The sequence below is a fragment of the Trichomycterus rosablanca genome, chromosome 16 (genome assembly GCF_030014385.1).
Source record: "Trichomycterus rosablanca isolate fTriRos1 chromosome 16, fTriRos1.hap1, whole genome shotgun sequence".
NCBI lineage: Eukaryota > Metazoa > Chordata > Actinopteri > Siluriformes > Trichomycteridae > Trichomycterus > Trichomycterus rosablanca.
The window spans coordinates 24,647,452-24,665,123 of NC_086003.1; the positions used below are offsets into that span (position 1 = coordinate 24,647,452).

General features: G+C 38.2%; 2 protein-coding genes across 2 annotated transcripts; one reads left to right on the top strand and one right to left on the bottom strand.

Moving 5' to 3' along the window:
• Window positions 1-1,993: 1,993 nt before the first annotated feature.
• ovol1b (ovo-like zinc finger 1b) lies at window positions 1,994-4,156 on the bottom strand. The gene is made up of 4 exons (XM_063012158.1): window positions 4,057-4,156; window positions 3,022-3,194; window positions 2,637-2,859; window positions 1,994-2,361 (listed from the first exon to the last, which is right to left on the bottom strand). The coding sequence occupies exons 1-4, from the start codon at window positions 4,154-4,156 to the stop codon at window positions 2,015-2,017; spliced, it is 843 nt and encodes a 280-aa protein (XP_062868228.1). The 3' UTR covers window positions 1,994-2,014.
• A 2,464-nt stretch (window positions 4,157-6,620) lies between these two features.
• Window positions 6,621-10,252, top strand: tmem223 (transmembrane protein 223). The gene is made up of 2 exons (XM_063011784.1): window positions 6,621-7,213; window positions 9,695-10,252. Exons 1-2 carry the CDS (start codon window positions 6,718-6,720, stop codon window positions 9,991-9,993), a joined length of 795 nt encoding a protein of 264 aa, XP_062867854.1. The 5' UTR covers window positions 6,621-6,717; the 3' UTR covers window positions 9,994-10,252.
• The last annotated feature ends 7,420 nt before the right edge of the window (window positions 10,253-17,672 follow it).

Genomic DNA, 17,672 nt, shown 5'->3' on the forward strand with positions numbered 1-17,672 from the left:
AACCCCGCCACCGTGCCAGGCTGATCAAACGCTGTCCATCCTAGTGGGTTTGGAAATGTACATGCTGTCCAGAAAGCGCGCAGATTAGATGATAATAAACAGGTAACAGGTTCCGTTCCGCTTCACTTCTGCTCTGCCGTGCACGTACCAGCGCGCGCTCTCCTCCTCTCGCTCGCGCTCGTTCTCGAGAAACATCTGCACATCCGGCACACGCGCCTGTTTTACAAGGGTGCACTTATTTATTTATTTTATTTAACACCGGCTTGTTATTCATTTACCGGTGGTCGCATTTATTTAGACCCGTTTTCTAACCGTGAAATCACATTCGCTCCTCCATCCTCGAGCTGCGTTTACCTGATCGGTCACGCGCGCCACCCAGTGACGTAATGCTCACAATTTACCGACTGTCAGAGACAACACACTGAGCTGTGAGACAGTAACCCCCCCCCCCCCCCCCCCATTCTGGTTCTCTGTGATATGACACATTTGTCACAGTAATTTAATGTAGATCGTCAAACAATTTAAAGATAGGAACTTACAATAAAAATTTATTTATTAAGATTTTAACATCATGTTTTACACTTTGGTTGCATTCATGACAGAAACGGTAGTTACTCATTACACAAGATTCATCAGTTCACAAGTTTAATGTCAAACACAGTCATGGACAATTTAGTATCTCCACTTCACCTCACTTGCACGTCTTTGGACTGTTGGAGGAAACCGGAGCTTCCGGAGGAAACCCATGCAGACGCAGGGAGAACATGCAAACTCCACACAGAAAGAACCCAGACCGCTTCACCTGGGGATCGAACCCAGGACCTTCTTGCTGTAAGGCGACAGTGCTACCCACTGAGCCACCTTGCTGCCCAGAAAGGTTAAAAAAAAACAATATTAAAATACAATATAAAAAATCTAAATGAAAATACAAGATAAATATAAAATATATAAAAATACAATAGAAATTCTGCAAAACTGAGTTTCACTTATTCACAGGATAAAAGTTATTTAAATTTTTTTTGGCATTTAGCAGACGCTTTTATCCAAAGCGGCTTTCAGTACTGTGACAGTATACAATCTAAGCAATTGAGGGTTAAGGGCCTTGCTCAAGGGCCCAACAGTTGCAACCTGGTAGAGGTGGGGCTTGAACTGGCAACCTTCTGATTACTAGTCCAGTATCTTACCCACTAGGCTACAGCTGCCCCAGTTACAGTTATCCAACACCCATATCACCATAATTAAGCAAACTGCCTTTTTACTAAAACAAGCTTTGAAATAGTTCAAAAAAATTCAACTCAAGGTTTGTCCAATCTTAAACAGCCAGGCTTTGTAGATTATAATTGTCACAAATCCAAAACCTTGCTATTAAAAACTAGTAATGTTTTTTTTTTTTGCATTTTTCCCAGTCGTATCCAATTATCCTATTGCATTACGCTTCCTCTCTACTGATGCTGATCTCCACTGTTGATTGAGGACAACCAGACTGACACACGCCCCCTCCGACACGTGTGCAGTAGTCGACTGCATCTTTTCACCTGCACAAGTCGAGTTCATATGCAGACAAGGGCCTTTCCTAAAATGTTACTGCAAAGTTAGAAGTGAAGAGTGGTGCCAGTAAAGGGTGGTGCAAGCAGCAGAAGAATTGTAATAGAGAATGGGGGGTGACTAAATTAAGAGAAAATCAGGTAAAATGCTTGAAGAAAATTAAATAAAATTTCTGAAATTTTATAGTAAATACTTGATGTGTTTAAATAAAAATCAATTAATTTGTTTTACTAAAAGAGTGAGGAAATCAAACCGGTCTCAGCTGATCAACAAGTAATAAATGTAAAATTGTACAAATGTTGTACTGTATTTTCATGACCTGCATAACTTAAAGGAACTGCAAACTTAAACTATTTTTATTTCATTAAAAATCATTTAAAAAATGATTATTAACACTGCAAGTGCTTCACAGACAATATGAACAGTGACAGAAAAGACAATGCTCGTATTAAGGTTATAATAATACATATCACAAATTTAAAGCATTTAGATCTTCTTTCATTTCAGCTCCAGACTCCACATCACTCAGAGAGCTCAGAGAGCTGGGGGATGAACTGCCAGCCCAGGCTTGTTCCTGCCTCCTCCTGCTCCTGATTTTGGTTGTCCTGCTGTTAGGGTGTTTGGTCTGGAGGTGACTGAGCAGGCTGGTATGTGTCTCAGTAGTCATGCCACACTCCTCACATACATACAGCTTGTCTCTGCGCTCCCGGTAGGCGTATGGCTGACAAACATTGTGCACCTTTTTCAGGTGAGTCTCCAATGAACAGCGCTGGGTGAAGGCTTTCCCACACACAGAACATTTAAAGGGTCGCACACCTGGAACAGAAAACATCTGGATTATTGAATGCAGTCATTTGTAATGACCCATGTAAATAGAGCTAGTTTGCCTGCATCTGTTAAAAAGTACAAAACACTGATTCTTTGTCAAGGCTAAAAGAAACAGTCATTAATGTGCCACCGAGCTGTCAGCTTGTGCTCAGAGGAAATTTGTCTGGATGGTTAAATGTATTTCAGGAACCCCCAAAAATTGTTTATGTTGTTGGTCTTTTGGGTCTATTGAAAGAAAAAGATGAGTGATTAATGATACTCACCTGTATGAGTGCGCACGTGCCTCTTCAGGTCAAACGTGTCATTGAAGCCTTTCCCACAGTACTCACACGAGTACCTTCTAAAATCACTGTGAGTCCTCACATGACGTTTCATCACTCTTGCAATACTGAACGCCTTACTGCATACTGGACAGGAGAATGAAGTGGACGGCTTATCTGTCGAAAACTTGGTGAATTGTAAGACATTTGCTTCTTGCTTTTGTGTCTGCAGAAAAAAAATCGATCATGGGGTTTAAATGATTGTGCACTTGCAGCCCCTTTGAATAATAAAAAGTAGTATCTGTGAGTATTATAGATGGAGTAGACATGGATCAGGTTGGAAAATTCTAGAATACACAGTTCAAGTACTGAAAAGTAGCTTTCTGACCTTGTTTTGTGAGATGTAAGGAGGTCGATGTGTCCTCAGACAGCAGTTTGAGCTTGGCTCCTGTTGGTTGTGTGCAGTAGAGCAGAGCAGCTGGGAATTAATACCAGGACAGACAGCGCTGGTGTTTGTGCTCCCACTCAGCGGGGAGGAAGTTCTGTATTCCTGACAAGAAACTGAAAAACAAAAAAATATATATAATAAACCATTATAAATATACTGTACAATAATACATATTATAAATATATAGTAATTATCAAATTAATTTGACCCAAAAACACAATATATTATGTGCTTCTAACAATGTGGCATCAGTATTCAAAAGGCAGCTTTCTGCTCTAGCACAGTCCATGGTTTAAAGTCTGCACAGATCCCTGATTTTAATCTCAATTAACACCTCTGGGATAAAGTGAAACATCATTTGTGGTCTCGGCACTCTTATCTAACACAAGTGCCAAATTTTTTACTCTTTTTTTCACACAAACGCCTGAGAAAAGAAACGTTCAAAGAAGAGTGAAGGCTGTTATAGCTGCAACGGTTTTGGATGTCCAACAACCTTATAGTCAGATGTTTACATAATTTTGTTGATAAATTATTCTGTAGAATTTATGTAGTTCATTATTTTATTTGATCTTTTTTTAGAACCTAGCCATGAATTGAACATTGGGATGTATATTCTGTCATTTAGAATTTTGTTTAGGCTGAGATATTTTCCTGATTCTGCCGGGTTTATCTAAATTGATTCAAGACTAGTGTAGTTTAAAGGAAATTGGCAGCTAATTTACATTCACTGATTGGTTATCTATCCACAGACACCAAGATTTTAAATATACTGTAGACTTTATAGTTGTTGAACTATTCCTGGTTAATTTAGGGCATGTCAATTTAGGACATTTTAATTATTAGGGTCCAGCAGGCTAAAACGTACAATTAACAATGTCAACACTATACTGTAAAAAAAGGTTATTTTTGTTGGTTGAAGTTGAACCCTTTCTAAAGCCATATTAACCAACCAGATGGAAGAGTATGAAGACTCACCTGATGTGTCGATGTTCCCGTGTGTGTAATCTGGTGCTTCACTCCAGCTTCTTTTTCCCAGCACACTGCTCTTCTTCTTAACCAAAAACACCCGTGGCATTGTTGTTTTACTTCTGATGCCCAAACTGTACCTCTCGAGATTGTGTCCCTTGACTGCTGACTCAATTGAACTTTTTTTTAAAACTAAAATCCTGTTAAACGGAATAGTGATCAGTTCATGGGTTTACTTGAATAGTGTTTAAAATACCCCCAGTATGTTTTAAAACAATCTGCTCGAGTAGGAGCTGAAAAGACACCCTTCTTTAGGTTGTGTGTGTGATGGGTGTGATGGGTGACTGGGTGTGTTTTGAGACTGGGTGTGGACTTGTTTGGAGTAATTAGTAAGACACAACAGGCTTTGTTAAAAGAATACATTGGAATTAAGGGGTTGTGGATGGGGGTTGAGGATGTATGTCCCACAATCTCACAACCTAACATTGTTACACAGACAAAATCATTTATACATATAATGATACATTTTTTCTTTTTAATGTGTCATTATTGTATAGATAAATAAAACATGGATTAATCAAGTAATCAAATAATTGTTTCTAATTTTGCAATCTGTTTCATATTGATTGAATTAAATAATGATTTTAACATATTTTCTGTACTGAGTAAAGAACGGGAAATGTGTTTACTTCAAATTTGACTATATTGGAAGTGTAAGTGCAGCTAGTTACAGCGGACATGGTGGCACAGAGGTGCCACATGGGTCGTAGAGACCTGGGTTTGATCCACAACTCTGGTAGCTGCCTGTAGGAAGTTAATGTCTAATAGTTAATGTCTGCTGGGCTTTATCTGGGACCTCTGGTTTCCACACACCCCCAAAAAACATGCTGAAGATGGGTTGGATGCTTTTAAATGCCTCAGTGGAGTTGAAGTTGAAATAATGTCAACAATATCAATGGCATGGGAACCAATTTTTCATCTACCTATTCACTGTTTAATGTGTTTCTAATGATCTCAGTATATAAGGTGATATGTTTAATAGGGAGCTGTATTGTTAAGATGATTTATCTGATTCTGCTGTATTGCTCTGTATGCTAATTTCAAGGGTCAACAGTGTCGATTAGATCTGATAAGATTTATCCAGGTAAGACAATGGTCCTGCCCTCAGCCATCCTGACTGCTCAAATAACAAAACACCCCTCCCCCCACATACAGTTAACAATAGACAAGTGACAATGAAACACGGGACATTTCGTTGTATAACACTAATTAAGGTTATGGCAGAGATCATTTAGAGTAGGCAACACATCTAAAGTGGAAGCTGGTAGTAAACCAGAGGACCTGGGGGACACAGTCAGTCACAGTACTCGGACATACACAATAACCGAAGCTCAGGATCAAATCCAGGACCGCAAAACTGTCAGGTAGCAACACTATCTTTTGTATCACCATGCTGCCCCATTGTCCCATATATGTTGTTATATTCAGTGCAGATTATTTGTTTAAAAAAATCACCCTGATACACAAATGAAACTATATTTTGTTTATTTCAAACACCTGCCATTTATGCGTATCACCTTTATTGCATGTTCCTTCTTTTTCTCCCAATCTAGTCATTTCCCATTCCCAACTGGAACTTTTCTGCTGCTTTTCTGACCAAAGATAGTTGTAGACTAGCATGCACACCCCTCTAATACAAGTAAAGTGGCTGATTGCTTATCTTCAGCTGCTAGAGCTGGATTCTCACATACACAGAGCCGTATCATATACAGAATCACGCTATGCCTGCCGTGAACCACCCACTTCTCATGCTGGTGCCTCGACCAACCAGCAGAGGTCATATCACTGAGGAAACTCCCTCCCTAAGGCACAGCCGATTGTGTCTGTTGGACACCTGGAGAGATTAACAGCACAGCTAAGGTTTGAACTCAGGAGCCTGAGATCGAAGCATTAGGCTGCTGCACCACCAACCAAAGTGGTGTCACTTTTGATATATATTTTTTTGTTAAAATTAAAATAAGAATAATGCAATGTAATGTAAGGTTTGTTACTTATTATTGTTAGTTATTTTTGCTTTAAATATATACACAACAGGATGGCACAGTGGCTCGGTGGGTAGCACTGATGCAAGTACTGTTGCCTTACAGCAGGATGATCCTGGGTTTGATTCCCAGGTGAAGCGGTTCAGATTCTTTCTGTGTGGAGTTTGCATGTTCTCCCTGGGTCTGTGTGGGTTTCCTCCCACAGTCCAAAGACATGCAGTCAGGTTATTAGGAGATACTAAAGTAACCCTAGTTATAAATGTATGTATTTGCCCTGTGATGGACTAGCAACCTGCCCAGTGTTTTCCTGTCTTTTGCCTAGTGAATTGAACCCACCGCGACCTTGAATAGGATAAAGTGATGGTAAAACACACAACGAATGAATAAAAATCTTGAAAACAAAGGTGAGAAGGAATGTCCACACTTTTGCACAGACTGTATTTACAGAGAATGGATTTGCTGTGCTCACTAGGGGGCAGTAGCGAGTACACTGATTACCGCAATGCATTTTGGTCCAAAACAGCTATGGTGTCAGTGCAGGACAGCATGGTGTCAGGCTAACCCATCCATCGTCCAGATTAAACAGATCAGTAAGAGAGAGACTTTTTATTCAGTCTTATATTTCGCCATGTTTTCTCAGTGTGTGTTATTCGGTGGTCGGAGTTTGTTGACTGGAGCACATCGTGCTCTGTGTGCACAGCACCAGTATTTCAGACCAGTCTTCCCTGTGTACAGGAGCTATATAACACTTCCACCCTGCCAAAATCACTCCATTAAACCCTCATCAATCCCCCTGCTGTCTAAATCTTACCACAGAGTACCATCACTCCCAGTTCAGCCAGTAAGAAGGTCTCATTCATTCACCTCCACTGCTGTGCTGAAGCACGTGCTGCTGTTCGAACACGACAGAACCAGGTTCTTCAGGTTTTTAGCTCTGTTCTGTGCTGGGCAGTTATTATTCTGGACTTATCTAGGGTATATTGCTTTTACTGGACTCCGAGATACAAGAAAAACCAGCAAAGAGAGCAAGAAGGTCAGAGCTGAACTGGGACTCTTCAGTTTGGACATGAATCTTGGGTCAAATGCCTGGAGATATGGGTTCACACTGGGCTGTCTGCTGATTGGTAAGACTGAATACAATGAATAAACCAGGGCTTTGAATGGGGGATATTATTCAAATAATAATAAGTATTTGTCCGATTGATGTTGTAGTTTAAAAAGTTAAAATTACATTAAATTTATTTAATAAAAATTAACCTACAGCTGACTTGATTTGACCTGAGAGGACACTTCGTTCTGTGTGCGCATGCGCCAATCTGGTATTAGTTTTAACTCATTCCACGAAACAGCCAGGTTCTACGTACCTATATGTTAAAAAAAAGTCCATACCTAATGATGTTAAAATGCAATATATTATTTAAATGATATAGAGCCGTGGGTAAAAAAGAACTCACACATTATTCTCTTTCAAAAATGCATTCCCTTGCTAATACAGTAGACCCTTGAATTACGAATTTAATTGGTTCCGAAGGGCTGTTCTTAAGTCAAAATGTTCGTTAGTTAAACTCATTTTTCCCATAACAAATAATGTAAATAGAATTAATCCGTGCCAGACCCCCCAAACCACCCCCTTACCTAACCTTTCTAATGTCTTAAATGGTCTTTTTTGTTATAAATACAACTATATTTTCCCTTAAATCTTAAATTATAGAATAGACTTTACTGTAATAAACAATAATAAACAACAATACACAGTAGTACTGTACATAAAACACACATTTCAGTACAGTACGTGTGCTGTACCGTACACCATAATAAATTTCCTTCTTTTTTTTTTATAAAATGTATCTACCAGAAACAACAATAACTCTCATATTTCTCTATTATTTCCTTCATTATTTCAATAGTGTTGTATTTTGTAGGTGTAATTGCACGAAAGAAAGAATAGTTTACTGAGCCGAATTCCTTCTTCTCTCTCACTCACTGTCCCCTCTCTACTCTACTGGCAGGAGTAATTATACTGTACAACAACAAATGTAATATATTTTTTAATTTTTCACCACTATGCTTCCTCTGCACCACCTTTGGGGACATTTTAATATTGAATTTCACACTTAGCCACCGTGCCGCCCGAGAGAGAGAGAGAGACAGAGACAGACAGACATTTTCAGCATTTAGCAGACGCTTTTATCCAAAGCGACTTACACAATGAGCAATTGAGGGTTAAGGGCCTTGCTCAGGGACCCAACAGTGGCAACTTGGTGGTGGCGGGGCTTGAACCGGCAACCTTCTGTTTACTAGTCCAGTACCTTAACCACTGAGCTATTACCGGCCCTAAAAAATTGTTTGTGACGTCACGTGTTTTGCGAATTTCGGTTCGTAATCCAAAATTTGTTTGTACGTTAAGTTGAAAAAGATCGTTTGTAACCCAAAATGTTTGTATGGTAAACCGTTTGTAACTCAAGGGTCCACTGTATTAGGAGACTTCATTTTATATGCGCATGCGCCAATCTGGTAAACTTATTCCACGAAACAGCTAGGTTCTACCTACATGATTAAAAAGTCCATACCTGATGTTATTGGGGAAAAAAAACACTTTTAATGTAGTATATTTTTTTGAATGATACAGAGCCGGGGGTAAAAAGAACCAACACATTTTGTATTCTCCTGCAGAAATGCATTCCTTTGCAAATGTTTTATATTACTTTACAAAAATGCATTCCCTTGTAAATAAATTGTGCTATATCATACTCAGTATCAATCATCTCAACTATTACTCAAGTAATAGAAAAATACATGTACTACACTTTGCTATGTTAAAACTGATCTTGGGGTAGCACTGTGGCCTCACAGCAAGAAGGTCCTAGGTTTGATCCCCAGGTTGGGCGATCTGGGTCCTTTCTGTTTGGAGTTTGCATGTTCTCCCTGTGTCTGCATGGGTTTCCTCCAGGAGCCCTGGTTTCCTCCCACAGTCCAAAGTCATGCAAGTGAGGTCAACTGGAGATACTAAATTGTCCTGTCATGAATGTAACCAAAGTGTGTAAAACATGACGTTAAAATCCTAATAAATAAATAAATAAAACAGATCTTAACTGGAGCTTGTATTTTAAAGCTGCAGTGTTCTCTTACAGAATCAGTAAGCTACAACTACAGTGAGTTTTTATCCATACAGTGAGTGAACAACTGCTAAATACATTTACTACAGACCGGAAAAACTCTCAGTTAGCCATGCTAAGAACACAAAGCTGTAACACAGGCAATGTTGTTAGGTGCCTTTGGTCCTATGTATACTTGCTGTCTAACAATCATGAATTTTGCGATAGAACAATTTTTTTGTATGAGAATCTCTACCTAGTTTTAAACCATGGTGCCACTTTTTGCCCCTGAACCCTCAATTGCTTGCATTGTATTGTCACAGCTGTTGCTAAAGGCCGATAAATGCCACAAATCTAATTTTTTCACTAAAATAATGTGAATGTTTCATGTCTCAGTATAATGGTGCATTGTTACCAACACTAACAACAGTTTTAATGGAACTCAGGTTCCATATAAGGATGATTGCTAACATTCACACATCTCTCTGTTCGTCTTTGTGCTTTCATTAGGTGGAGGAATAGTTGGACTGAGTGTGCTGTTTAGCCGGCGCTCTGTCAGCCGTGTGCTTCTGCATAAAGGAGGAAATACAGTGACCGTGTGTACCCAGTCACCACTAGGAGTGAACATAGCATGGCATTTAACAGTGCCGTTGAATCAAGTGGCGTGTCATTCACACAGACAGGAATCGCCATCTTTCATCCCTCTCAAAGTCAAAAATCACAAGTTCTACTTCCTGTTGGACAAGGAGGGAAGCCTGAATAATCCCAAACTGTTTGATGTGACTGTCGGAGCCTACAGACCTTTATAGATTACATTTCCTTTAAATAGTAAAACTGTTCTGTTTGTATAAGTACAAAACAGGTGTTTTGTTAAGAAAGAAGTGCTGGAAAAACACTGGACTGAAGTGAAAAACTTTGTTTATATTCATTTACAGGCTAATACGGTCACATTTAGCTGTGGCAGGATTTTGATATACTGTTATTTTTTTTATTTAAACAGCATTTGCTTGGAAAACTCACTTTTTAATGAGAATTTTCTTTTCAATATTAAACGTTTTTTAAGTTTTAGCCAACACTCAGATGGTGCAGTGGTACATTATGCTTGCATACTGCCGCTGGGATCCAGGGTTCAAATCCACAGTGGTGCTATCAGCCAGTCAGCCATCTACATACAGACATGATTGACTATGCCTGCTGGGGTAGGGTGTGTGTGCCAACAAGGCCTCGCAATGGATTGGGGGCCTGTTTGTGGTGTGCATTGCACCCAGGGGTTCTGGGGAAGTTGGACCTAAACCCACCAAGACCCTGACCAGGATAAAGCACTGGTAAAACATAAAAATGAAATAAAAGCAAACATGTCTAACTCAGTTCCACCAAGGTTTTAAGGCTTGTGTTTGTTAAGGCTGACATTTTTGCTTTTGCAGTAACTTTTATAATCTGTGGATTATTATAATTCTGTCTTTTTGGGTGTTATGAGCATCATAAAAAGTTTGCAAATAAGTCATAGCTGCAACAGCTTCACATCAAGTACGATCATGTTGCAGGTTAATAAAGGAATTTGCACAAGCTACAGGCTACATCTACCTTTATTCTTTTTCTCTTTTTAGCTGTGACAGCATCACACTTTTTTTCGATTTTCTTTTCACATTTTACAGCATTCTGGTCTTAATTTGTCTGTGTTGCAGACATTAAATTAGTGTAGAATTACAAAATCACAAATTACACAAATGTATTTGTGCCATTTTCAACTGACAGCTTCTTAATATACAACATAACAGGATCTCTAAAACCAAAGTGCAAACGTGAATGTTACACTGAAAGAAAAAGTATACATACAGTATGTTTGTAAAAAGAAGCAGATGACACACTGTATCTATCGTGAATAGTTCATTTGGTGACTCAAAGCTGATGCCTATTTTTCCACTTGCTATTTTTTATTTGTATTGATGACTTTGCTGGCAAAGGACAAGTAATTGAAAATCAAGATGTAAAGACTGGCTGTGTAAGCAGGCTGCATTACAGGCCTGTGTGGAGGTAAGCACTTTTGTCACATGATAGTCATAAATTCAATGACTAACCCTGTATGGATGCTACAAAAACAGAGCAGCAGCAACACATGATTATAAAGTTTTACAACCACCAGATTCTGACTAACCTGACTTCACAAAATCCATTCATACAGAAATTAGGCCTAATAAAATGATTTCTTCAAATACAGATTTTGGAGGGAACTTTTTAATTAGACAGGCAATCTGAAATTTACATGAAAGCACTCTATTAGGATATACTGTATTAACAACACTGATAAGGTAAACCATTACACATGTTTGTTCTGCTTTCAATTAAATACCTTTTAAAAAGCTCAAATCACTGCATTCTGGTTTTTATTTGCATTTAAACTGGTCCAAACTGGTATGTAAAATCTATTCTATAGACACACTGGTGGATCTTTTTTTTAAGGGGGGAAACGTGGGTGACATGCTGAATTAATTACCCAAATAAAGAAGTGACTAAGCTGGTCAGAAATGTTTCATGGTTTTGAAAATCAGATCAGATGTCCTAAAGCTGAATCTCAGTCTCTCACTACAGGAAGTAAAACGAGATTTACAAGGACAGCAGAGAATCTGATATTAAAATTTAAAAAATAGAATATAAAAAGGAGAAGAATAACTGTAAAAAAACAACAACTTTATATTGTAGTGTGTAATACTGCAATGTTTCTATTTAAACTAAGTCTAAAGAAATCTGAAACGTGCAAATGAGCTAAAATTGATTGGTAGTGAATGTGAAATAAAATATTACATGACCACAAGTATGTGGACACCCCTGCTGAATACTGAGTGCCTCAGCCACACCCACTACTAACAAGTGTATACTATACATACACCAACATCAGTGCCTGAGCTCAAAACTTGTACATTTTAACTACTAAACTGACTCCTTTCTGTGTGGAGTTTGCATGTTCTCCTTGTGTCTGTGTGGGTTTCCTCCGGGAGCTCCGGTTTCCTCCCACAGTCCAAAGACATGCGAGTTTGGTGACTGTGTTTGACATTGAACTTGTGAGCTGATGAATCTTGTGTAACGAATAACTATTGTTTCTGTTATGAATGTAACCAAAGTGTGTAAAACATGACGTTAAAATCCTAATAAACAAACAAACAAACAAACAAACTTCTAAACTGGCACAGATTCGCACAGAAACTACAATGTATCATACAAAATAATGAGAAAAACCTTTGCAGTAGAGGGAAAGATGTTAAAGCTTCACAGTGATTAAATGTCCAGCAGGTTTTTGGTCAGTTTACATTGTTGTGGACATTAAGCGAATAACAGCCAATTTACTATAATTACACCCTGGAATTAATTACAGTTTGTGATTTAGTGGAATAGTTAAAGTTAAATCAATGAATGAATGACGTGCTCTCTCTCTCTCTCTCTCTCTCTCTCTCTCTCTCTCTCACACACACACACTCACACAGACACTCTGACTCATTAGAATTTCGCCTGTTGCGCGCTCAATTCAATTCTCACTTTTGGGAATGAAACTGCGGGACTTTGTGCTGAAATGTGCGCGTTTGCTGTAGTAAGTGACGCTGTGAGGAACTCGGGCGTCTCTCTCTGATCATGCTGTTTATGGAGAAGTGTTGTATGTGTTGTATGATGGATCAGAGTGAAAGTTATTCAGCACTATTGGGATTTTTTACAGACATGGCAACAGCGAGAGTGGATCTGAACCCCGCCGCCCACATGTTCAAGGTGAGACAGAGATCAGTAATGGTATTAATCCCAGGGCTGAGTCACATCATATAAGATTTATATATATATATATATATATATATATATATTATCACTATGAAGAACTTTCCTGGCTTTAGTTAGGTGTCAGTGCTTCTACAACTTTTTGTTAATTACTAACCCTACTAATCACCAACCCTAACCATTCTTAAATTTTGCATTATAATCCAAATATAAATGTTATTTTCTTATTATTAATGTTGCAATCAAAGTTTTTGTTCTTTTAATTATAAATCTGAAGGCCCTACAACATTAGAGCCATTGTCCTCTATAGTGTAATACTGCAATACTGATAAATACATAATAAACTATACTGAATACAGTGAGTACAGTATTTAACCACTTTTGCTTAAGTTATTTCATACATTTAAGTTTCTTTATTAACCAGAATTTATGTATTTATATGCATAAACAAATAGATTCAGAAATATCCAGTCCTAAATGTTAATTCATTCATTCATTTATTTAATGTTTATATCGCCCCAGGACAGGTGCACCAAGCAAGATTTTATAATGTGCTCTTAGACTTAAATGAAAGGGAAAGACAGAGGCATTTAGTCACTTATAAAGATAAAGAGTTGCAGAATGACCTAAAAACAGAAGAAACAACAGTTACACATCTCTGTTCCAACCACCCAAGCAAAACCCCACTGCCAAAAAAGAGACAGAATGTCGTAATGTTTGCAAACATGCATTTTGACAAATCAAATGAAACAATAATTAGACTCTTTCGTAATAATTTACATCACGTTTGGAATAAATATGACAAAAAAAGACTAAAAAATAAGAGTTTTGGCATATGATCTCATGAGGTTCACACCCAGAGTGATTATAGAGGTGGGAGAATCATGATATAAGTTTTGCTGAAAGTGGTATGATAGTATATATAAGTCAAGACTGACTGTTTACATGGCTATAACCAAACTCCCATTTTTAAATTATGAATGAATTAGAAGGACTTTAGAAAATTATAGAAAATTTGCCAAGAGAAAAGGTGTCGAATTTGAACCACATAGTTGCAAAACGTTTTTGTTTTTTTTATAGTGCAACTGCCAGCACTAGATTTGCAATTTTAATCAATATTGAAATATTAAAGGGCCAGAAAGTTAAAAGACCCTTGAAGTTCTGTGTGTATTTTGGACCCAGCAGATGTCATATTGTTAGAAAACCCACAATAAACTTTTGTGGAAATTGTGAAATTGTGTTTGGAGAAAAAAAAATTTGGTCACAGACAAAAAAAAAAATCATGCTATAAAACACTGTTCATATATATGATTTAAAAATAACAGTTATTAATTACAGGCATGTTAAATAATCACAATGAGCTAAAATAACTGCAAATATGCAGTTATGTAACAATTAGGACAAGCCTACACATAGACTCGAATGTGTACGTTTTTGATGCCTGGTTGTGTAATGAGAAGATGAATTAGCAAACAATAAAATAAAAGGATGGTTTTGATAGTCATGATCCTTCTGAAGATTTGTCCTTCATCTGCATTTATCTTCTTTTTAATAATTCTCTTGCCTCCTGTTTTCCAGAAGGGCACGGATGCTGGCACACCCAGCCCTAATGTTGACTCTGTCACCTCCAGACCAGATGATGAGTGGCTCCTCCAGTCCTTTCTAGTCTCGGAAGTTGAGTGTGCCAGGGACACCGCGGGTTCTTTTTTGACTTCCTCGCTGCCAGCCTGTCCCTGTCTGCTGTCCCAGTGCTCCAGATCTGTTGATGCAGCTAAAGGAACCAGTAATGCACTCGTAAGCTCAGATTTTACGACTTTAACACTTGAAACAGTAGGAGTGGGTACGAGGCTTTCATTTGACTCATCCGGTTATGGTAAAAGGTTTAAATGATTCACACCTGACTCACAAAGGATCCCAGTGGGTGAGTCAGTGGAGTAGAATTTGCGCGGGATTCAGAAGGATGCGATTGTGATTCTGGCAGTTGGTGAGTAAGAGGAGGGAAATTTGGGCAAAAACGTGCAAGCTTTATGCCAAGCATCCACAAGATGGCACTGTCATCATTTGCTAATTCGGCCATGCCAGTACCTCTGCTTATGTAAATGTGGGAAAAGGTTTGTAAGAATTGAACTTTTGTCCTTTTGTTTGTTCACACTGGATATAATGAGTTATTTCTTGTCTATGAATCACTTTTAGAGATCCTTGGAGGAGTGTGAGAGGAGGCGAGCCCGCAGAGAGAGGAACCGAATAGCAGCAGCTCGATGTCGGGATCGTCGTCGCATGCTTACAGATACCCTACAAAATGTAAGTATAAAACACAGTATAGAAAACATTTATATTTTATTTGCTCTTTGTGTTTCAATACAAATGTGCTACGCAGCAAAGATATATTGTATAGCCGAAAGTACAGAGGGTGGACAAAATAACTGAAACACCGCATGAAAAGGCTTCAACAACTACATTAGCACTGCATTCATGGGTTTTAATTATGAGGCAACTAACAGAGATCCAGTTTCATCTGTCACAAAAAGGATTTCATGCTTCAAAGCAAACGTTAATAAAAGACAGCTTTAATTTACATAAAGAACATCATCAGCAAAGAGGTTTGGTCACAAGCATTGGTCATGACTTGAAACTTACTGATGATCCTTTATAGGATATTGTTACCCAATGTCCTTAAAAGTGCAGGATAAAAAAATAAGCCCAGAAATGAATGAGCACCTCTCCAGCCTAGTCTATATGTTATCAGCATCACAAAGAATGTCAAGTCTTTTATTTGAAAACATTTTAGAGTTGAGGTGGGCCCGACTCCAAAGGGAAACACTAGGCACCAGTAAGGATCACTCTGGACAGAAATATCCACCAGATATAGCCAGTCACGTCTGTGTAGGCACCTGGCTGCCCAATAACACTTCTAGGATTCAAATCTGGGTATTAGTGATGGTGGGCTAGCATAATAGATCACTGTGCCACCCAAGCGGTTATTATTATTATTATCATCATAATTATTATTGCTGCATAGTTAACTGCTAAGCTCTTGTGCTTGATCTTTAGGAGTCAGAACATTTGGAGCAGGTAAAAGCTCAGCTGGAGCAGGAGATTGCTGGATTGGAGAGGGAGAAAGAAAGGCTGGAGTTCATTCTGGAGGCCCATAAACCCGCCTGCAAGATGAATAACTCCAATCCTGAATTATCCTAAACAATCCCAATTAACCTTCAACCCCAAACAAGTTGAGGACTGAGTCTGCTGGTTCAGATCAGCCCTAAGCATCAGTGTTTTTATAACTGTATAAGAAAACGGAAGGGTGATTATGTTATAATGGTAACATGTATTGCATGGTTGAGTTTATAAATATTGCTTTAAATTTTAATCCTTATTATGCATTTGCTATTACTGTATTTGGAACAGTTGGTTAGTGCCAGGCTGTCCTGACTCAAAAACATTATTGGTTAACAAGAACAGTTAGATTGACACAATTTTCCCTTTATTATTCAAGACATGTTTGGTGTTTAAGGTTTAGTTTTGCCATAATAATCTTACCTTAAATCTTTTCAAAGTTTTCACACACTTTTATACAGTATTACCTTCATATACCATTGTATATGCTTTTTTATATGCTCAATTCCTACACATTTCAAACTGCCACATATTCCAAACCACCTTTATGGCACTATATAGTATTTTCTGCTATACAAGGGTAAAAAAAATGCTTGAACCATTAAAGGAAAGTTAATAATTCTTCAAAGCAGGATTTGTAACCTACACCCCATGCAGAACAGCAGTGTACTTTTCTATGCTATAGGCCCGTTTTTTATACACAGTATTACTGCATGTAAGCCTCTTTTGACCTTTGTGGAGGCCCAGCAGATAAAATTGAGAACCACTGATTTAATGGTCGCCAGTGTACCTTTTTTTGACCACTAGGTGTCACTTTAGACCATCAATGGATTAAATTGGTCTTTCTGTAAGCAGTAAGTAGAGGTTCATAACTGTATTTTCGTCCGCATAAAGTTTGATGTCTTTTATAGAAACACATTAGCACCCTAAAAGCAGAGGTAGCTTAGTTATAAAAGTACTAGACTAGTGATCGGAAGGTAGTTGAAATAAACCCCACCCCTCACAAGGTGCCACTGTTGGGCCCTCAAGCCCTGAAGCAACCCTCAATTGTAAGTCACTTTGGTTAAAACATCTGCTAAATTTAAATGTAAATGCAAGACAAAAATGGGGGTAAATATTTTTTGTTTGAACATGGTAGTGTTTTATGGAAAATGTGTCTCCTGCTGCTGGAAAAGCTGTTACAGATGATTGAAAAGAAAAATACATGTTGCACATTCTGAAACACCACAAAACCACAACTGTGGCCAGTAAAACACAATAAAGACACTTAGTGACTGTCATTAGACTGGGACTACATTATTAATCCTACTGTTTTTTTCTATTTAATTTCTTTATTGGTTGGTTTTCTGTATTTGATTTGTAAAAGTATACATTGACCATCTTAATCTGATTAAGACCAGATTCAGATGATCTAATGATTGAGTCATTTTAGGGGCAATTAAGAGTAGTTAATCTTAAATTCATAGTTTAGCCAACTAACGACTCCCTTGAACTGTTGTTTTCACCTCTTTTTGGAGGGTTCAAGTATTAATTAGGAGGGTTAGCCCCCCCCCCCCCCCCCCCCCCATGTGTTTAGAAGCTGCCAAGGAAGAAACAAGCCCATGCTTTAAAATTT